The sequence below is a fragment of the Cervus elaphus genome, chromosome 23, assembly GCF_910594005.1.
Source record: "Cervus elaphus chromosome 23, mCerEla1.1, whole genome shotgun sequence".
Classification (NCBI taxonomy): domain Eukaryota; kingdom Metazoa; phylum Chordata; class Mammalia; order Artiodactyla; family Cervidae; genus Cervus; species Cervus elaphus.
The window spans coordinates 18011873-18034215 of record NC_057837.1 but is presented as its reverse complement, the minus strand read 5'-3'; the positions used below and the strand labels follow the sequence as shown (position 1 = coordinate 18034215).

General features: G+C 44.4%; 1 protein-coding gene across 2 annotated transcripts in view; it reads left to right on the top strand.

Annotated features, from left to right (window-relative positions):
• Positions 1–22338, top strand: part of PDSS1 (decaprenyl diphosphate synthase subunit 1) — a 40110-nt gene extending 17772 nt beyond the window's left edge. The window contains exons 1-8 of one of the 2 annotated variants that reach the window (XM_043883627.1): positions 1846–1924; positions 3648–3789; positions 6068–6179; positions 6301–6410; positions 12926–13006; positions 13101–13214; positions 18497–18577; positions 21886–22338. In XM_043883627.1, coding sequence (XP_043739562.1) covers positions 3691–3789; positions 6068–6179; positions 6301–6410; positions 12926–13006; positions 13101–13214; positions 18497–18577; positions 21886–22026 — 738 coding nt within the window. In that variant the 5' untranslated portion in view covers positions 1846–1924; positions 3648–3690 and the 3' untranslated portion in view covers positions 22027–22338. Of the gene's footprint in view, positions 1–1845; positions 1925–3647; positions 3790–6067; positions 6180–6300; positions 6411–12925; positions 13007–13100; positions 13215–18496; positions 18578–21885 lie in introns of those variants that run through there. The other variant, XM_043883626.1, reaches the window with a different exon arrangement.
• Positions 22339–22343: the final 5 nt, after the last annotated feature.

Genomic DNA, 22343 nt, shown 5'->3' with positions numbered 1-22343 from the left:
AAAGTGAAAGAAGAGAGTGAAAAAGTTGGCTTAAAACTTAACATTCAGAAAACTAAGATCATGGCATCTGGCCCCATCACCTCATGGGAAATGGATGGGGAGACAGTGGAAACAGTGTCAGACTTCATTTTTTTGGGCTCCAGAATCACTGTGGATGGTGACTGCAGCCATGAAATTAAAAGACGCTTACTTCTTGGAAGGAAAGTTATGACCAACCTAGATAGCATATCAAAAAGCAGAGACATTACTTTGCCAATAAAGGCCCATCTAGTCAAGGCTATGGTTTTTCCAGTGGTCATGTATGGATGTGAGAGTTGGACTGTGAAGAAAGCTGAGTGCCAAAAAATTGATGCTTTTGAACTGAGGTGTTGGAGAAGACTCTTGAGAGTCCCTTGGACTGCAAGGAGATCCAACCAGTCCATCCTAAAAGAGATCAGTCCTGGGTGTTCATTGGAAGGACTGATGCTGAAGCTGAAACTCCAGTACTTTGGCCATCTCATGCAAAGGGTTGACTCATTGGAAAAGACCCTGATGCTGTGAGGGGTTGGGGGGCAGGAGGAGAAGGGGACAACAGAGGATGAGATGTCTGGATGGCAGCACCGACTTGATGGGCATGAGTTTGAGTAAACTCTGGGAGTTTGTGATGTATAGGGAGGCCTGGCCTGCTGCGATTCATGGGGTCGCAAAGAGTTGGACACGACTGAGCGACTGAATTGAACTGACGCTAGTGCTAACAGGCAAAGTGAAACGCTTCTCTTTAGAATTGTCAGAAGAGAGAAACAGAAGAACATAATGAAATATTTGGAAGTAGAGCCTCCTGTAACCCACCTGAGGACTTTCTGGTCTTACAATCCCTGTAGTTTTAGGAATAGATATGTCTCTGACCCTGTTAAAGTGACAACCACATTTACTATTTAAATTTATCTGCCTCCTTCACTTGTTGCAAGTCAGAGTAATCCATTGACAAGGTTTGATTTTCTTTTTGGAGACAACTTTCTCACTCTCAGGGTTTGCTTGTCATTTAAAGACAGCGTTGTACATCCGCATGAATAGGAGGAAAAAGTGTTTTACTTCAGTCACATGTCAGCTTGGTGAAGGGTATGTGGAGAGGTCATTATATTATTCCATCTATGCCCATCTGTGCTTCTAATTCTTCATTCTAATAATGTTGTGAATCTGATGAGGGGGAACCCCTGACGTGGTGAGGGGCTGGCTGCCTCATCGCTCACTCTTGCAGGTGTGACGCGCAGGGGACAAGAAGAACCTCTGCTCTCTGAGGTTCGGAGCCTCCTTTCTCCCGCTGTCTCGCCTGGCTGGCTTTTCCTGGCTGCTCTCCCAGGAGCTGGGAAAGTGTGGCCGCTCTTTCACAGCAGGAAGTAGAAACGGTGCCCATTTTTTTGAAGGCATGATTCGGTTCAGTACTTGGAAGATTTCATCTTCACACAGTGTGAGTTGTTTCCGGAATCTGTAAATTGGGCTTCCAGACCACTGTGCTGTGCTTGGGTATGCAGTGGCAGCATCTTCCAGACAGAATCTCACACGCGTGAAAGCCTAAGTGTGCAGGAAAAAGTACATCAGATAAAATGAGGAAGCGTCGAAAATGTGATGCTATCCTATGTAGGGGCTGTGTCATGATGCCAAAGAATGTTCTAAGCAAGAATCCTGGTTTCATCAATTTAGGCATACAAAATGGTATTTTTACATACATACCGAGTCTATTAAATTTCAAATTATTTCAAGAAATCTCTGTATTTTAATATCTTAAAATTACAAAAAAAAACAAACCACCCCAGTGTCTCACTGAGCACTGCCACTTTACTGCAGTTTCTCAGCAGGGCCCTTGCCTGCTGCTGTGATAATGGAAATGGTGCCCGACCTAGAAATGCCAGAGAAAGGCTAGATGACATCTTCCCAGTGTTTGAAGGTGAGTCTGCTGTTAACCAATAGCAAGTATATGTTTCATCAGACTGAAATTCATTGAGAAAATATTCTAAAAAAAAGAAAGTCTATTTTTAAAATGGCTGTAAAAGTCTACATCTTTTCTTGTGCATTCAACTCAAAAAAAGATAGGACCCAGTAAATGTACCTGGAAAATATTTAAGGTCCAAGCTTCTTCCTGTAGGGTCTGTGAGTGTCTCACTGAGAGATTTGGAGCAAGCTCCTAGAAGCCCTCTGAAGCTCCATTTTCTCAGTCACTAAAGTGGTCTTACCAGATCATTTGTTCCCTCCCTACTGCGAAGGAGGCTGTCATCCAGAAGTATTTAGAGCAGGTATAATTGTGACATTAATAAATAATAAGTGGCACTTTACAGTTTATTTCCAAGCTAAAAGCAGTTGGAAGGTTCTGAGATTTAGTTCTAAAAATCTTAGGTAAGAGTTGCTGGCAAAGCACTATATTTTAAAATTATATTTAAAGCAAAATGGGAAGATAGTCTTCAGGCTGATTTAGTAGTTAAATTCCAGCATCTGTACTGTAGCTGTACATCATTTTTCATGGCTTTCTGCTAGAACTGAGGCATTAGAAGGAGCACTGGCTTTTGTAGACATTCAGGTTAGATTTTTAAAGATAACATCACATTTCAGGATCCCCTTCACTTTTCTCCTGAGAGAACATGATATTTGAAAAGTAAGCTAGAGGAATAAGTGAAACATTTGGTTAGCATGTGTTTGATCCAGGCTTCTGTTTTTAGGTTAAGAAATTCAGTTGGTTATTTTCCCAGTTTGATTTTCTCAAAATTCAGTTTTTTAAAATTCCCGTAGAAGATTGATGGTGATAATAATCATGATTAAAAAGAAATTGAAGCCCCCTTTTAGCTGTAGAACTCATATCCATGTATCTTCTTGGAGTGCTTTTCCTGTATTTTGTGTTAAATGTGGGAAATGAAAGTTTAAATTTCTAATGCACAAGTTAGACATGAATTGGAACTCAAACTCCAGTATGAATGAATTACCAATTCATATTGATAACCAGTGTCAGTGGCCAAGTGGAATTATGAATTCCAGCTATCTTGGTTATGGAGGTCTTCTTACTAAACATGTGGTGGTGGTGGTTTAGTCACTAAGTCGTGTCCGACTCTTGGACCCGCATGGACTGTAGCCCGCCAGGCTCCTCTGTCCATGGGATTCTCCAGGCAAGAATACTGGGGTAGGTTGCCACTTCCTTCTCCATACTAAACGTGTAAGACGGTATTAAAAGGCTTGAACAGTGATTGGTGGTTCTTCAACACACGATTTTCTAGATTGCTTTTCACCTATCTTCCCCATCAACTCCTGAAATTTAGTTGTAATCTAATTGTAAACTTGATCAACTGACCAAGACCACTGTTACAGGACATCAAAAGACGATTATTTTCAGTCCAGTGCCCAGACTTATAAGCTGTTTATCCTTCTTTTGTTGTTCATTATACAAATTCTGCTTCTTAATGTGGTGTCCCGAAAGCATAATCTTGATTCACAGTATCTCCTGTGTTTTTAAATGTTCTCCAAATGATAGAATTGGCTGTGTAGGGAAGCCAAAGTTTTTATACAATTTCTATTAGAGAAATAAAATTCTTTATCCTAGATCCAATGTCCACTTTTCACAAGATGATTGCTGAGAAGGTTATAGGCGGCGTCTCTGTTAAAAAGCATTGCTTTCTGTTAACTAGAAATGTGCAAGCAAGCCAGCGTGCCATTGCCTTAATTGCAGAAATGATCCACACTGCCAGTCTGGTCCATGATGATGTCATTGATGATGCAAGTTCCCGGAGAGGAAAACACACCGTTAATAAGATCTGGGGTGAAAAGAAGGTACGTGCGACTTTTTGGGTTTTTTCATCTTTCATATTAAATGCCACACTCTTTGGATTGTGTTTATTTTTCAGATTTGTCTCAAATGTTGAAAATATGTTTCATCAAATGTGGTCTTCTAGCTTTCAAAAATAGTTCCTTGTATATAGTTTTCATCTATATACAGATGTTTGATCGTAGATAACACCATAGAAAGATAAACTTACTATTTCTGTTTAATCACAGTTTTACATAGAATTTGGTTAAGGAAAGCATATTTGTAGTTATCCAAAAAGTGTCTCTTATGAGGAATCACACCTTTTCCTCTAGGGCTCAGATTACTCAGATTCACCTGAATTACTCAACCACCACATGTGAGAGTGTCAGGGCAAGTAAATAAAACAAAAAAAAAGTATAAATACACAAAGGTGCGCGCGCGCGCACACACAGACGTATTCCGTCTCCATTCCTTCCTGTCCCTCACATGTCTGTAGTACCTGGTTCCCACCTGTTTGCTAACTGTATTCGGAGAAGAAATAATACCTTAATTACCATGTTTACATGCTGGTTTTGCTTTAGTATACATAATTCTGTTGTATAATCTAGTCCTGCAGTTTCAATTGTAAGCCTCTTATCACCAATTTTAGAGGAAAAGGTTTTGTGTCCTCTGACATGGCTTGCGGTTTGCTCTGTCCGTTTTCAGGGCCTGCTCTAAAGCCGTTAATACTTGAACGCTTTGGGCAGTGGAGGCTGAGGTGAACAAGTCGACATTTGCTCCTGACTGGCCCCCTCTCGTGAGTGCCTCTGCTGTTGGGGGCCTCGCTGCCTCTTTCAGCTGCGAGGCTGGCCCGCCCTGCCCGGGGCCACCTGCGAGTCTCCTCCCCTTGTCTGCCCCCCAGACAAGCCTGCTGTGTGACCAGGAAAGATCCCTTCACACAGTACCTCCGCACGAGCCCTGCTTTCCTTTCACCCTTCATCCCGGCCATCCCCAGTCTGGCAGCTTCACTTCCCTTTGGGCCTCGGGGATCCCCGGGGCCGAGAGAGGAGAGAGGCAGAAGCTCGGGGGTCCTGAGCTTCAGCGTCTCGGGCAGTAGGGCAGAGGTGGATGTGTGTGCCTCTAAGTCACGATGTATACAGTGACTTCATCAGTGTGTGTTTACAGTACCTCGTACAGTACATGTTGTATAAAATGATGTTTAGTTGGTAAACAAACTGAACATCACTAATTTTTAAATGCTGGAGAACTAATAGACAATAAAAGCTTGGGACTTCTCTGGTGGTCCAGCAGTCAAGACTCCAAGCCTCCACTACAGGGGGCATGGGTTCAATCCCTAGTTGAGGGACTTAGGTCCCACATGCTGTGTGGAATAAAGACTTAAAATGTCGTTATGTTGCATATTCTAGGGATTAAAATTTCCATGAACTCTTATCATTGATAACTATACTTTAACACTTATGCATATCTTTAAGTATGCAAATTAGTATACTTGATTATAGCATATAATTCAATCATATGATTTCTTTTTTTTTTTTATGATTTCTAATTAGTTGCAAATAACAGTGCAAATGTTTAACTCATCATCTAAAGAAAATTGAAAAAATATTGATGCATGTTCAGTGAAAAAAATATTTTGTTCTGGAATGAGAGGCAGTGTAATAGTGTACTAAGAGCTTGGAACTTAGAGCCAAGCTTCCATGGCTTAGTTTTCATTGAGCAAAGTGTGCGTGAGGCCATGGTGTGTGCCAAGTACTAGCTGGGTGATTCACAGTCTGTGCCCTTAGGGGTTTGGCAAATAAGAAAAAAGTGGGAAGACAGCAGTACCCAAAGGGCACTGTGCTCACAGGTCAGACTGAGGGGTCTCAGCGGACCTCCTGCAGGTACCGCCTGAGCTAATCCTGCAGGGGAGTCGCCAGGTGGAGGGGAGGGGCTTTTTGAGGAGAAGAAACAGTAAGTGCAGAGGTGCAGCCACATGATTTGAGGGGAGAACGAATGACCCAGAACTAAATGAAGGCAGTGGGATGCATTTCGCTGCAGCCAAGGATGAAACCAGGGGGTCAGGCACTTCCCATCTCCAGGCTTTCATTTCTTCAGCTCTCAACTGAAGAGACAGACTGGGTAATGTCTGAGAGCCCAGAGATTCCGAACAGGGTCCCAAATGTGTAAAATAATCCCACCGAGGAAGAGGAAAAGCAGAGACCCAGGATGAACCCTCCCTCCTCCCATTCCGACTTCTCTCCTGAGAAACTTCACTGTTGGCTCCAGTGCTCAGACACTTTAAAGGTTTTTGTTCTTTTCTAGGCTGTCCTTGCTGGCGACTTAATTCTTTCTGCAGCATCAATAGCTCTGGCACGAATTGGAAATACAACTGTTATATCTATTTTAACCCAAGTGATTGAAGATTTGGTGCGTGGTAGGTTAATTCTGACTTTTCTTCTTTATTCATTCTTAGTATTTTACCAGCAACAACCCCCCCCCACCCCCGCCAAAAAAAATTTCCAAAACCCTCACCTGACCCCTTTTCTTCTTTGTAGGTGAATTTCTTCAGCTCGGGTCAAAAGAAAATGAAAATGAAAGATTTGCACACTACCTTGAAAAGACTTTCAAGAAGACTGCAAGTTTGATCGCCAACAGTTGTAAAGCAGTATGTACGTTCTGTTTCTTTTCAAGTTAAAAAAAAAAAAGGCCTCCTAACTCTTTCTTGGGAGCTAATTCTCATAGAAAAAGTTGCACTGGAGAATCTTAAAATAGTGACCAAAATCCCAAGAGTAATTGAGAAGAGAATTGCATCCCCAGACAGCAGAGAGAACTTCTGCTGTGATTTTCATTTTTGCTGTTTAGGCATCAACTTTCCTCCTAGGAGTCAAATCAAAACAAGCTTTTTAATATATTCCCCAATCTAATTTCCAAATGGGTGCAACATTTTGAACAACTAATCATAAATGGTCTCCCTCATGGTTACCACACAGTCTTGTACAATTTACATGTAAAACGTGTAAAAGTGCTATGCTGTGTTCTTAAATATTGACCTGGGCAGAAATATCCAACTAATAGATTGTACCAGTGTTCTGTGTCCTCTTCTATGAGTAGTAAATCCCTCCCAGTTATATGGAATATAAAAAAGCCCTTCTACTTCCAAGTATAAGCTGAGCATGAGCCATAACTTTTCCGTACCCCTTGCTTTCTCTGTGGCCTTCCCTCCACTCTTCACATAGTTTCCTTTTTAAAAATCAATATTGTCTTTAATCATTCAGTGCTAGCCCATGAATGAGAGACAGTTCCCTGCCTAGAATTATTCATCTGACCGTCTTTCAGCCTAGCAGATACACAGGATGAAAACTGGGCCAAGTAAGAGTCCCTGTGATTAAAACAACAAGAAAGGGAGACTCCTAAGGGGCAAGTGTCAGTTGCTGCCACGATACACTCTTAACATAATTACAGTTGAAGAGAGCTTTTTCTCAGGCCTCTCAGGTGAAAAAGCCCCTTGCCAGTAATGTCTCTGTTTGGGAAAGTGTCAAGAAATGTGTCGTAATTGAGCCAAAAAAGAATGAGGACAACATTTCTTCCTAAAAAGACCCAATTGAAACCCAAAGGAATGTGAATTATGCAGAACATGATGGCCACAATCTCAGCCATTTTTGTCTTTTTATTGAAAGAGCATTTTTTTTCTTAATTTCCCAGAAATTGTGAGTGTGGTTTTCTAAAAAAAGACAGATAAAAATAGAATAGGCTGGAGAATGGTAAATTAAAAAAAACAAAGATTTAAAATGGTGGCCTTCAATCTTAATTAATCTTAAGAACATTGATGTTTCATTGCTCATCATACCCTTGATGGCCAACGTCTCCATGAAGCTGGAGACCCAGCTAGTGTGTTAGGTGACAGTGAAATCTTCACAGTCTGAGGCTGCAGAGAGGAGCACAGCCGTTAGCGGGGCAGTTGGATCTGAAACACTGCGGGCCATTGTCCACAGAGTGGACATTCCACAGGGCGCAGAGCCGGCTGCCCGGAGCCTGACCGGGAGCTCTTGCGCTCAGCGAGCCATGTCATCGGGGGACATGCATTCGCTGTCCTCTGCTTAGGAAGCCAAAGACAGGGTCGCACGTGCATTGGTTCATAAAGAGGACCTCGTCCGTCACAGGTAGGCAAGTGCAAGTGGACCTGCATGTTAACAGGGCTCCACCCTCATTAAAAATGAAATGTCTCAGGCTGTCCACTAGGAGGCAGGCTGACATCAGCCCTGAACTGCCCACTTTTCTTGTGATTTATTCCTGAGCTCCAGAGCTGTCAGAATAATAAAGCAGAATGCTAGTGTGAGCTCCCTGAATAAAAGTTTCTATATATAAGTGGCTATGGGGAGAGATGTTCCAGAGGTGTTATATATTCAAAACTGCTATTTTTATGTGATTTTGGTATTTAAAACGCAGACACGTGGCCTCTGAACACATGCAAAGCAAATTAGAGACACCAAAAAGAAGGGGTGAGAATTTAAACATCAGAATCATTAGAGAAGAACTGATGGAATTCAGGATGTCATGGGAATTTGAAGGAAACCTCTCAGCTTACAATTCATTGTCCTGAGGACTGTTTAATGAAAAATGGTATTAAATCTAAGAGGGCTGTTCAGGATTGTTTTGGGACACTGATTGACGTTAAAATAGAAGTAATCTTAAAAGGTGATTGGCTGTTTGTTTCTGTACGTAGTCACGAAAATACATTGTGTAGTTTACCAGTGAACACTGCCTTGTTCCCCGGAAAGCCTCACGGGAATGAGACCAGAGGGATCTGGTGGCCCATCCGGTGTTTTTCAGTCAGGCAGTAGCTGAGCGGAGATCTGAACCCAGAACTGGGTATGATAACCCTGCAGATTCATGTATTCATTCATTTTCTCGTGTTTTTCCCCCTGAATTTCTGTTCTCTTGAGCGCTGCATGTGGCCTGGAATCAGTGGACTGTCTTCCTGGTGCCTTATTGTCAAAGCTACAGAGGGCCGCCCCAGAACCTCGGTTTGTGGGTCATAGCTGTAGAATGCCTATTTTTTTAATTATGGTATTCTTATCTAATCTACACATAGTCCTTATTCAAATTTTAATAGTTCTCATAATATTGTTAGAACAAATAGGAACGTTGTTTTCTGGCCCAGGATCTAGTCTAGGATCTCATGTTGCATTTAGTTGTCAAGAATCTTTTTTTTTTTTTTTTTAATTTGAAATATAGTTGTATTTTTAGGCATATAGCAAAGTGATTCAGTGATATATAGATAGATAGATACAAGATTATTTCCACTATAGGTTATTATAAGGTATTGAATATAATTCTCTGTGCTATATAGTAAACCCTTGTTGTTTATCTGTTTTACTTATAGTAGTTTCTGTCTGTTAATCCCATATTCCTAATTTATCCCTGCACCCTATGGTAAACATAAGTTTTTTTGCTGTGACTCTCTGGTTTGTAGTCAATAATTCTTATTATTTTTGAGATTTCACATATAAGTGATATCATATTTGTCTTTCTCTGACTTACTTCACTTAGTATAGTATTCTCAAGTTCCATCCATATTGCTGCAAGTAGCAGTATTTTATTCCTTTTTGTTACTGAGTAATATTCCATTGTGTGTGTGTGTACACACACATACATGTCTTCTTAAACCAGTTGTCTGTTGCTGGCCACTTGGGTTGCTTCCGTGTCTGGGCTTTGTATGACTGCCGCCTTGCACACGAGGGGGTGTGTGTGGGGGGGGTGGGGCGCAGACGTGGTGCTGGGCTGCGGTGCTTGGGCTGTGGCCTGGGACCTGGGCTGCCTCTGTGGCCGGCCTGTCCCAGGACCTGTTGGCCCAGATCCAGCTCCAAGTGGGGGTGTGGGGCGGGCAAACCAGGGCTGTTGGCTGGGAATGAACGACTGTGTGCTCCTCCCCGGGGCTGTCTGCCTGAGCCCCACGGTCAACATGGTTGCCTGTTTTCCTACAGCCACGCTAACCAAATGTAGCCTTAGACTCGAGTGTTTGACAGCCTGATAGATGAGACGTGGTGTTACAATGGAGTTCAAATTTACATTTCTCTTTTCTCAGTGAAGTAGAACTCCTTTTAAGATGCTGAAGGTCTGTTTTCAGTTCTTTAATTTTTGTGAATTGTATATTCATGTCTCTAGCCCATTTTACTGATGGGTGGTTGGTCTTTTTCCCTTCTCAGTTTTAAAGAGTTCTTTATATATGAAGAATATTAACCCTTTATCTGTGATTTTATGTTGAAAAAGTTTTCTCCCACTGTTTTCCATTGGTTTCTGACGATCACCTGTTTTGGTAATTTTTTAATATAATGGTGGAGCTCCAATAATCTCCATTATTTTTATTTTTTTAAATTTTTTTTTCCAATAATCTCCATTATTTTTAATAAATAAGACCACAGTACGTATATTAACTCTCATAGTGATGTAAACACACCCTTTAAAGACAGAGATGCTCGGTAGATGTCAAGGGCTGTGCCCCTGTCAATGTGATCTTTCTGATGGTTTTGAGGAAAGGCGTAGATGAGTCTCCCGAGAGGTGTGGGTCTTACCCCCACCCTCGACTTGTGCGCCCCATGGCCTGGCTGCAAACCTGCTTCAAACAGAACGGTTAGCTAAGCTCTGCTTTCTTCTACCTTCTCCCCTCCACCCTCCTCCAGGAATCAGATGGGGGGCGTCTCTCTGAGGCTGAGGACAAGAAGTGTGCATGTCAGCGTACCTCCTTTCTTTCTGTTCTGCGTTGTGTCGCTTCTGACTTTCCTGGTTCAGACAGTCCTCGAGGGGCAGGGGGAGCAGGACTATGCCGTGGGGAGGGGTGCTCTTCACGTTGTAGTGGGGAAATCTGAGCAGGAATGTCCCTTTACTGCCTGGCTTTGGGGGGGGACGGTGAGGTGGACTCGGGGCTTTCTGCTTCCTGAGCACCGTGACTGGCCTCTCTGAGCCTCGACTTTGAGGCCCATTAAAGGCCCCACGTGATAGGGACCTGTCTCTGAGGCAGACCGCCCGGGTTCGGTCCTGATTTCGCCATCTCCTCGTCCTGCGACGCCTGGTCCCCACTGTGTCTCAGCGCCGACCTCCTCAGTGAGTGGCAACGTGAGAAACCTCAGGATAGCGCCCAGCACAGAGTGCTCAGTGGTTGTTAGCTTTTATCCTCGTCAAGCACAGAAGAGATATTTATAGGCTGTCGTGAGATCTAAGGTAATGCACAGTGCTTATTGTATGTACTCCATACATTTTAACCCATTGAGTTTAGAAATAGAATGGCGTTTTTAAAGATCTTCGACTTCTCAGGAAGGAAGTCTGTATTTCTGTGCTGCTTTGTGCATAGGAAATAGCATCACCCTCTACAGAACTGCTTTACAAGTTATTTCTGTCTAGAAAGGGGATGTCTTTGTTTTCTGGGCTCAGCATGTCCCAGGCTGCCCGAGCCTGGCTACTCACTCATTCTCTCAGCCAGGTTGATGCATCTCTTGACTTCTTTCAGAATCTCTGCACCGTCTCCCCCGGGGGCCTCCCGGATCCCTCCCTGCGGCCCACCGTGGGCCAGTGCCTGCCGGTGGTAAGGTCTTTGCTGTTGAGAGCAGTTGAGTTTATTATTCACTCAAGTAAGCAGCTGCCTGGCCTTTTACCACATGTGCGTTTTTATCGAGAGCATGTAACCAAACGTGACCCGGGCCCGGGCTTCACTCAGTCCCTGAAAACCTGCTCAGGGCTGAGCAGGTTCTGTGTTCTGGCTGCAGCAGGCCGGGACACCCCCCGGGCTCCTGTTGGCACAGCAGTGGAGGCGGGCTGGTCACAGTCTTGGCACACACTTGGGGTCACAGCTAGACGCCCGCACGGTGGGGGGGCATGGGTAGCATCACGTGTCCTCCTTCCAGCCTCTGCTGTAGGTGCTTGTGAGCCTTGGGTTCACAGAGGAGGAAACTGACGCGCAGACAGAGGATCACGAAGGTCACGTGGGAACTGAGGGGCAGAAGCCAGCCCCCAGGCTCGCTGTGGCGCCCACCTACCTGTGCCCAGCAGGGTCCCCCGCGTCCCCCGAGGCTGACAAAGGTGAGGGCTGAGGTCAGACAGGAGCCCCAGAAGAGCTCTGTCTGGCTCTCGGGACCAGTCCAGGCCCTCTCTCCCCTAGAGGAGTGTTCTCCCCCACCCCAGCCCACCCCCGTCTCTGACGTGTGGCCGGGCCTGCTCTGCGTGCTTAGCAGAGCGGCAGGAAAAGTGCGGAGTGGCCAGTGCCAGCTGGGTTTTTCAAGTTTTACAGAAGACTTAGAAGTCCTGTTCCCTCACCGAACAGAGGAAAAAGCTTTTAGACAGTACATGACTTCTTGTGAGAGAAACATGGAAACAGTAGGATCAGGGACTGTCCTTAGGTAACGGAAGAACTGTACCTGTGTCTGAAGCATGAGGCTTGAGGCTGTTACAGACACCAAGAGAAAACAGCTTTTCAGAATCAAGTGAAATCACTGAAAATGATTATAAGGACTACAAATGGGGAAATGAACGATGGCCACATCCTGTGTACGATTAAATCAGATCAGATCTCTACCCCTAAAATAAGGGTAAGTCAGTAGAAAAATAAAAATAATTCCAACAGTTGGGCCAGGTTTGCCAGGCGCTGGAAGACAGCATTTCAGATACTGTAGTCTGTTTGGTTTGCACGTCAGAAAGGCTGACTAGCAGAACTGGTCTTTTTTTTTTTCTTTTGGAAGTTGCTCAGTCATGTCTGACTCTTTGCGACCCCATGGACTATCCATGGAATTCTCCAGGCCAGAATACTGGAGCAGGTAGCCTTTCCCTCCTCCAGGGGATCTTCCCAACCCAGGGATTGAACCCAGGTCTCCCGCATTGCAGAACTGGTCTAGTCCTGTCTCATTTTTCCCTAAGTGGTGGGAAAGATGGCCTGTCTAGTGAAAGGAAGTGGGAAAGGCGAGTTTTCTTGAAATTTAAGAAAGCAGTCTGAGACTGAAGTCCTTTATTCCACAGGTCAGACATACAGGTGCTCTGTCTGTGACTGGTCTGAGAGCGGTCAGAGGCGGCACACCCAGCCTCACGGCCCTTTTCTAAGGAGGAGGAGGTGTGAATCCCCTCCCTGTGGGGACCAGTGTCCCCGCCACCCTGCCTCTGCCCTCCAGCAGCTTACCTCGGGATCCTCTGTTTCAGGTCTCTGTCCTGGGATGCCCTGACCCAGCGGTGCATGAGATTGCCTATCAGTACGGGAAGAACGTGGGCATCGCTTTTCAGGTTGGTCTGCTGCTCTGGAAGGGTGCGGTCCAGCGGGCAGGGCGGGGGGGTCACTGGTGTGGCGGGGCTGTGACAGCCCTTTCTTCCTCTCCAGCTGATAGATGATGTCCTGGACTTCACCTCGTGTTCTGACCAGATGGGCAAACCGACCTCGGCTGACCTGAAGCTCGGGTTAGCCACTGGCCCCGTCTTATTTGCTTGTCAGCAGGTAGGTTTTATGCCCTTCCCTGGGACATACTTCCGGGAGGCCCTGTGGGACCAGTACCTGCCGGGCACAGCTGATGGGAAGGTTAGATGAGATGGGAGCATTTCTAACAGACCAGAGTTCTAGATGTGATCCCAAGTCCAGGACTGAAGCATCCAAGCCAGTCATTTTTGCCTCTGAAGTCTGTTTCCTTGTTTGTAACATGAAGATTATAAGCTTCCTTCCAGGGCCGCTGTAAGGATTACCTGAGATGATATTCACGGAGATACTGTGTGCATTAAGTGCCGTGTGCATTTAAGGAAGCACTGCGATCATTTCTGTGTGTCTTGGGCACTGACAGGGTGGGTAGTTTCCACATCTACCTTGTAGGGAGACTTTGTGCATCAGAGCCCCTTAAATAGGCAGAGGAAGGCTCCCGGCAGGAGTAACTCTCCAGTTCTAGAAATTTAACAGGACTGTGGGCTGCTCTCAGCGAGCCTCTGCCATTGCCTCAAAAATGTCAAGAACAGAGGGATGCACTGGGCCCATATAGTTTCTTCTTTGTCCAGATTGAGGGGCTGTTAATTAAGGAAGGAAGTAAAGCTATCATCATCTTCCCCTTAATATGGATAAAAAACTGCAGAAGCTTCAGAGAGGCCTCGGTGACTCGCAGGGCGGACACTTCCAGATCCTGCTCTGGCTCCCGGCCACGCTGCTTCTGGTTTGCCAAATGCTCTTTAAAAGAAGTAGGACATTAGCTGGTATTTGGACTTCTTTCTAATAGATTTTCATCTTCGTATTTAATTCATTATTTAGCAAAGCTAAATGTTCATCACCAGGCTGTGAAATTTAGAATTAGCTCTTTGGTCCAAAATGCTGTAACTTATAGTCTGCTGAAGATTTTGCCTCTATTTCCCCAGAATTTACAAAGATAAATCATGTTTTCCATAGACCTCAGTGATTTCATTCTTTTCTTATGGTCAAATTTTTAAAAATTGGATCCATTTTGATATCCCAAAAACCAGTGACCTTGCTTTCACTCAGTTTCTGGTGCAAGAAAACAGAAGTTATCTTTTAGCTGTAAAAGGGGGTGGGGGGAGGGGGGGGGTGGTACTCAGAGAAGGGAGATGCCTGAGGGCAGCAGGGGACGGAGGAGCAAGGCTGGGGACAGAGGTGATGGGGACAGGCTCTGGGTGGCCTCTCGGGATGTTGAGGCAGAGGTGAGAAGTGTGAGGTCTGCTAGGAGTGGCTCCATTCTTCTGACTTGCCCAGCCACAACTCAAAGTGACACGTTCTGACAAAAATCTGTCAGATCACCTTGTGTGCATTCAAGCGTGAGTGAGGGATTTTTTTTCTTTTTTTTAACCATGAGCTCACAAAAAAGCAGAGGATTCATGAGCCATGTCCCTGTAAGGCCTCTGAGATTAGAAAGAGGAGGCCTTTGCTGCAGACACGAGTCTCCTTCCCTGGCCCCGGTGAGGAAATGTGGGTGAGAAGCCCCAAGCTGGGCCTGGCGCTCTGAGCTGCTGCCCCCGGCCCCCAGGTTATCAGGATGCCTGGGGAACGCGCCTCTCCCTGAAGAGGCCTGCAGTCTGCTGAAAGCCTTGGGGGACTGTGCTGTCAGAAGTCTCCCCAGGTCTATGTAACTGTCCTGAGCCCCTGGGACTCAGGTAACAGCAGGGTCCCGCTTCAGCCTTAGGATGGAGAATGTTTGCCTCTTCTGATTGTGTTTGACCATGAATGTATTTCAGAAGAAACACGTTTACTTTCCTCTACTCAAAGGAGTATTACTGATTCTGCCTGCAGATATGGAGGGGGTGAAGTCGGGGGGCAGTGGACCACTCCCACAGATTGACTTGTCAGTTATCTACAAGAGATTAAGAAGTGATGGTTTAAAAAAAAAAAAAAAGGAAAAGGAACAAACAAAAGCATGCAGTGTGCGAAACCACAGTTCTGTATCACTGGGACAGCCCAGCTTCACGAGGCGCACGCTCCCTCACTGGACAGGCTTCTCCCACCTGCCTGGAAAAGGAGTTAAAAGGCACAGGCTTTGCAGTGAGGCCGAGCAGGGTGATGCTCCAGACAGGACTTGTTTCCCAAGCAGACTGATTGTTCTGTCTTGTGGTGCATGGGCCTACAGTTAGTCAAATGTTTCAGTTCTTTTCAAATAAAACATCACGTCTAGACTCTCCTAGTTCACACTGTCAAAAATTAAGATTTCTGGTCAGAAATTTTCAAGATTTGTGAGGCTAAAATTGATTTGGGTTAAAATAAGTTCCATAAAATAACATGAGACTGTGCAGAATCTCCACTGAAGGAAAATGCATTGCTTTTAGAGCTTGTAAAGGATTACCTCTGATCTCACAGCTCTTCCCTGGGTAGGTAGTATGTCCCTTCTACAGATAAGAAAGTGATGCTCAAACTTGGCCAGAATGAAACCTCGGGTAAATGGTACAGCGGGCAGTTAAACGCTTTGCATCTTCTTAGACCAGTGTCGTGTCCCCACACGCTCAGAATCACTGCTGCTGCCTGTGGGGATCAGCGCTGGTGTCCAAAGGGCCCGTCTGAGCCCCCAGAGACCACCCAGAGCAGGGGACTGGCTTCTCCCATGCTGGAAAGGCTTTGAAGACACTCAGGAGTCTGTGTCGGCCTTTGTCGTTTGCCCATTTAGTGGAGTAATTCCAGGATGCCTGTCATCTTTTTCCATAGGTAGGTGTGTTTTGTTTGCAGGTTAATTAGTCTTTGAATTTTTCCACTTAAGAACACTGAGTTTCATTGCACCAAGACAAGCAACCTTGAGAGACCACTTTTCCTTTCATTTAGCGTGCTGACTTGTCTTAAAATTGGAGTTTGTTGATAGAAACCCCTTGTTTGGAACTATTTTTGAAATCTCTCTGAAGGGGTTTTTTGGTCAACTGGGGATTTAAGGAAAACGTCCACATTTCTGGGGAAGTCCCAGAGATGCAGCACGCTCCCATGGGTATGTGTACATATACTGTCTGTCTATAGGAAACACAGACCTTAACATTCAAATAAACCTTTAAGAACAGAGGTTGGATTTCAAGATCTTCAGAAATCAAATGGAGGTTGTTTTCCTTTTTGGTGAGATTATATTTGTTCCCAAATACCCTTGAAAAGCTCTCTCCTTCCTTCTTCTGCACCTCTTCCTTCTGTGATCAGTCAGCAGACCTAAATGTCAGCCTGTAGTCATGCTTCCAACTGCCGACCCCGCCACCACCAGCCCCGCACCAGCTGCACGGCTTCTGCTATTGTGAGTGTCGCCGCCTTAGAGTCACCCCCAAGTTTCCCTTGGTAACAAGCTCACCACAGTTTCCCGACCACCCTTTGTCATTAGTTTATGGACAGACTTCACAGTCAGACTCAGGTGACTTCCCTCTTAAAATCAGAGCCTAGGCAACAAGAACTTTGCTACTTCTCAGTACCTCTGCAGGCAGGCCAGCCCTCCTCCCGCCTGGTGCATTTCTCATTTCTTCTCACAAGTTTCTGGAACAGGAACGCCTAGGGGAAGAGTTTGATATTTGCATACTAAAACTGCACATACTTCATGCTTCAAAGGAAAGATGTAGTCAACACTCAATGGAAAAAAAAATTTCCCCCAAATTTTGCTTTCTCAGTGCTTTTTATAGTAAAAGGAATCAAGAGAAACCACCCAGTCAGCACATTTTACTCCAGTTGTTGGAATTGCAGGAAAATGCTCATCTCCCCTAAAAAAGGTAGTTTTACCAGTTGCTGGACCAGTATGACATTAGCTTTGAGGATACACAGCCTTCTAGAAATCCAGTTGTGAAATATGGTGTTAAGTAACTAAGACCCATGCCTACTTGGTTTGACTCTTACCGCTAAAATTGACTGATGGGAGCTTTCCTATGAAACTTAAAATTTTTTGTTCTTAAAAGACCAGTACCTGAACCTAATCACTGGTTTTCATTGAAGAACTAACTAGTTGCTGCTCTTTACATTTCATAAGCAGGTTATCAGCACCTCTCCTTTATCTGGACATGTACTTTGTTCTGAAAGGAACAATCTTCATTTGTCATTTGCTGCCATCTAGTTGAGATTTTTCTGTATGACCTATTTTCCCTTCCAGGATTACTAACGCCATGGTGGTTCCAGGACAAAGCTGACTTCATCCCCCAGGCGCCCTGCCAGGGGAGCACTGGCCGCTGCCCTGAGCACTGCCTGGCCGAACACACACCTTGTAACCTCATTTCACAGACTAAGCTGTTAGAACAGATTTCTGAATGTAGCTCGGCTCCTTCCTAACATAGACAAGGAGGCGGAGGAGCTTGGCTGTGGCAGCAGCAGGCCTCGAGCTCAAGTCTCGAGGAGGAAATGATTTGGTGTCTTGGCTTCCAGGTTCTGTTCATGGTGGCAGTTCCCCTACCTGGTTGCTAAGTACTACAGGACAGATTTTCTCTTCATTGCACCTTGGACCTGTTTTCTGTTTTCCTCTTAACTGCCATTGGCTTAAACTGCTGTTTAGAATTCACTCCAGTAAAAAAAGAAAAAAATTTCACTCCAGTAACCTGATGGCTGCTTCTGTCTCAGTCTCCTCTAACTCCATGGTTCTCAACCTTGGTTGCATATTAGAAATGCCCGAAGAGTTTTTAAAATATGACGCTGGGGCCAAACCCCAAGCCAGCTGAGTCAGAACCTTAGGGAGCAGATCCAGGCAGCTGCACCGGAAGCCTCCCCAGCTGGCTGCAGGGCCGGCGGGCGTCTAGCAGTGCTGCCCCGGTCCCGTCCACGAGCTGAGCTTTTCCCAGCATTCCCTCTGCTCAGAGACCTTGGCGTCTCTCTCAAGTAAGATGCAGCTTAGGAGTAAAAGCAGAAGGCTCACCCTCGTCTTAGGCCGGTGATTTGATTTTTGTAGTTTGCAGGCAGAGAGCAGCAGGACCGGCATCCCCTGGGAAAGCTCCAGGGCACCCTCAGGCCCCACGGCTGCTGAGTCAGAAACCTCAGGGGAGAGGCCCAGTGGGCCCCCAGTGACCTGGGCAGCCGAGAGCTTGGGACCCCGAGGGGAGCCAGCAGGTGTCGGGGTGCACGCCGGCTCCTCCCCTCTCAGCGCTGGACGCAGGACAGAACACGCGGCAGAGCGGTGCGTCTCAGGTGCCTGGAAGGAGGCGTCCTCTTCACTCTGCTGTGATTGCTACAGCTCGCTGCTCCCCCACCCCCGTCATTTAAACCTTTGATCGCCTTTGTTTTTTTTTAATCTGTTCTTACAAACTGATGCTTTAACATTTGATTTCTCCCAAGAGCTCTAAATAGGTTTTCTTTCTGGTTAGTTCCCAGAAATGAATGCTATGATAATGAGACGGTTCAGTTCACCAGGCGACGTGGACAGAGCGCGACAGTACGTATTACAGGTGAGACGATTTCAAAAGGAAGAGCGGCAGCGGCAGGCATGGTGCTGTAGAGGAGTTCTTTGGTAACCACATTAAGGAATTTTAGACACAAGACCAAGTTTGGTCAGGGAGTGTTCTGTGTTTTCCTCCAAGAGTTTTATTGTGTCTGGCCTGTGTTCAGGTCTTTAATCCATTCTGAGTTTATTCTTGTGTGTGGTGTTAGGGAGTGTCCCTCCTGATTTCGTTTTACATGATTATGTCCAGTTCTCCCAGCAGCTTACTGAGGAGACTGGAAACCACTGTATAGTCGTATCTCTTTTGTCAGATGAGGTGACCATAGGTGCCTGGGCTTTCCACCCTTTACCACTGACCTGCATTTGCTTTTGTGCCGGTATCGTTCTGTCTTGATTACTATAGCTTTGGAGTAGGTACAGTCTGAAGTCAGGGAGCCTGATTCCTCCAGCTTCATTTTCCTTAAGATAGTTTTGGTTATTCAGGGTCTTTTGTGTTTCCATACAAATTGTAAAATTTTTTGTTCCAATTTTATGAAAAACGCCATTGTTGGTAATTTGATAAGGATTGCACTGAATCTGTAGCTTGCCTTGGGTAATAGTCCTTTCGACAATATTCTTTCGAGAACATGGTATGTCTCTCCCTCTGTTCATGTTGCCTTTCGTGAGTATCTGCGTATTCTGCATACAGTTCTTTTGCCTTCTTATGTAGGTTTATTCCTAGGCATTTTATCCCTTTCGTTCCAGTGGTAAATGGGACTGTTTCCTTAATTTCTCTTTCTGATCTTTCATTGTTAGTGTATAGGAATGCAAGAGATTTCTGTGTATTTTGTATTGTACAACTTTACTACACTTCATTGATTAGCTCAGCAATTTTCTGGTGGCATATTTAGGATTTTCTATGTATAGTATCATCGAAAAAGCAAGAGAGTTCCAGAAAAACATCTACTTCTGCTTTATTGACTATGCCAAAGCCTTTGACTGTGTGGATCACAACAAACGGTGGAAAATTCTTAGAGATTGGAATACCAGACCACCTGATCTGCCTCCTGAGAAATCTGTATGCAGGTCAAGAAGCAACAGTTAGAACCAGACATGGAACAACAGACTGGTTCCAAATCGGGAAAGGAGTACGTCAAGGGTGTATGTTGTCACGCTGCTTATTTAACTTATATGCAGAGTACCTCATGAGAAACGCTGGGCTGGAGGAAGCACAAGCTGGAATCAAGATTGCTGGGAGAAATATCAATAACCTCAGATATACAGATGACACCACCCTTATGGCACAAAGTGAAGAAGAACTAAAGAGCCTCTTGATGAAATAGAGTGAAAAAGTTGGCTTCAAACTCAACATTCAGAAAACTAAGATCATAGCATCTGGTCCCATCACTTCATGGCAAATAGATGGAGAAACAATGGAAACAGTGACAGACTTTTATTTTTTGGGCTCCAAAATCACTGCAGATGGTGGCTATAGCCATGAAATTAAAAGACACCTGCCCCTTGGAAGAAAAGTTATGACCAACCTAGACAACATATTAAAAAGCAGAGACATTACTTTACCAACAGAGGTCTGTCTAGGCAAAGCTATGGGTTTTCCAGTAGTCATGTATAAATGTGAGAGTTGGACTGTAAAGGAAGCTGAGCACTGACGAATTGATGCTTTTGAACTGTGGTGGTGGAGAAGACTCTTGAGAGTCCCTTGAACAACAAGGAGATCCAAGCAGTCCATCGTAAAGGAAATCAGTCCTGAATATTCACTGGAAGGACTGATGCTAAAGCTGAAACTCCAATACTTTGGCCACCTGATGTTGAAGAACTGACTCATTTGAAAAGATCCTGATGCTGGGCAAGATTGAAGGCAGGAGGAGAAGGGGACGACAGAGGATGAGATGGTTGGATGGCATCACCAACTCGATGGACATGAGTTTGAGTAAGCTCCTTGAGTTGGTGATGGACAGGGAAGCCTGCTGCAGTCCTTGGGGCTACACAGAGTTGGACAAGACTGAGTGAATGAACTGAACTGACTGATGTATAGTATATCATCTATGGCCAATGACAGTTTTACTTCTTCTCTAATTTGAATTCCTATTTTTTCTGATTGCCATGGTGAGGCAATCACTGTTGAGTAACAGCACTGAGAGTGGACATCCTTGACTTGTTCCTGATCTTGGCAGAAATGCTTTGTTTTTCACCAAGGAGAATGTTGTTTGCTGGTGGTTTATCATAGGTGGCCTTTGTGTTGAGGTAGGTTCCCTCCATGCCCACTTCCTGCAGTTTTTGTCTATCAGTTTTGTGAAAAGCTTTTCCTGCATCTGTTAGAGATGATCATATGGTTTTCACTCTTCAGTTTGTTAATGTTGGTGTCCCACTGATTGAACTGCATATACTGAAGAATCCTTGCATCCCTTGGATAAATCTCACTTGGTCATGGTGTATAAGCCTGTTAATGTGTTGTCAAATTCGGTTTGGTAGTATCTTGTTGAGAATTTTTGTGTGTAAAATGTGTCATATTTTGAGTCACTTGGTAAAGAAAATCAGAGTCCTTTCAGTCATGATACTACAGGTATCTTGTTCTGAATGACAGCGGGAACCATGCAGAAGAAAATAAAATCAACTATATGTCTTGATTCTGCCATAAACATTTTGACATAATGGAAATAGTAAATATAATTATTTTATTAGTATTTAGCTTTTTGAAAGAACCAACATAAAAACGCAGTTACAAAATGGATTGCAGATCTCTATAGTGTAAAGATAGAGGAAAGAGAAGGAGCAGTGGTTTCTTCATCTCAGACGAGATGAAGTCAGAAGTTGATGCTGCATGATGACAACAGTGATCAATAGAGGAACTGAACACAGAGTCAGTGGTCAAGCTGGGAGACAGTATGGCTGGGCTTAAACCCCTGTCTTAACAGAAAGGCAAGAGATAATTAAAACAAAACTGGTGCCTTTGGAAGAAAGAACTGTTGATTTTCATCGTAAGCTCTTCTGTATTATGAATGTATTATGTTAAGTTGTACTTAGAATTTTACTATATAAATTTTAATGTATGTGTAACTTAAAAACTAATACTTAAATGAAAAATAGGGGGAATAGATGGCTACTTGGTATTAATGAGTTTACTGCTTGGCATGGTAACAGAATAAAAATGTGCTTCAGTCTGAGAAAGGAGGAGACAGAAAACATTAGAAACAACATCCGGCTGTTAATCAGATCTCAAGAGTATGTTTTAACTCATTGTAGCAGGAATCTAAAGAGCTGATCCCAGTGGCTGACATGCATCTGTTCTGTTGTATTTTGTTACACGTCCGGTAGAGTGACGGTGTGCAGCAGACAACCTACCTCGCCCAGCGGTACTGCCACGAAGCGGTGAGAGAGATCAGTAAACTTCGACCATCCCCAGAAAGAGAGGCCCTCATACAGCTTTCAGAGATTGTGCTCACAAGAGACAAATGACACCTCTTTCCGGTATTTCTGGCAGCTATTTTACCAGATTGTGCCTCAAGAATTCTGTGGAATATACTTTGCTTCATGTGCAGATAACCAAACAAATCATTTAAAAAGATCATTTCCTTATTAATGGGACTTTTTTTTTATTGGCGAAGTTTTTCAGAAAACTTTTTAAATGTATTTAAATCATCTGAATCTGTCATTCTTCCTGTAAACGCTAACCGAGGTATCTTGATGGTTATATGTGGTATTGTTTACACAGTTATAGTAGCCACATGTAAAGCCATTACACAAATAAATAATCAATGTTAAAATTCATATGG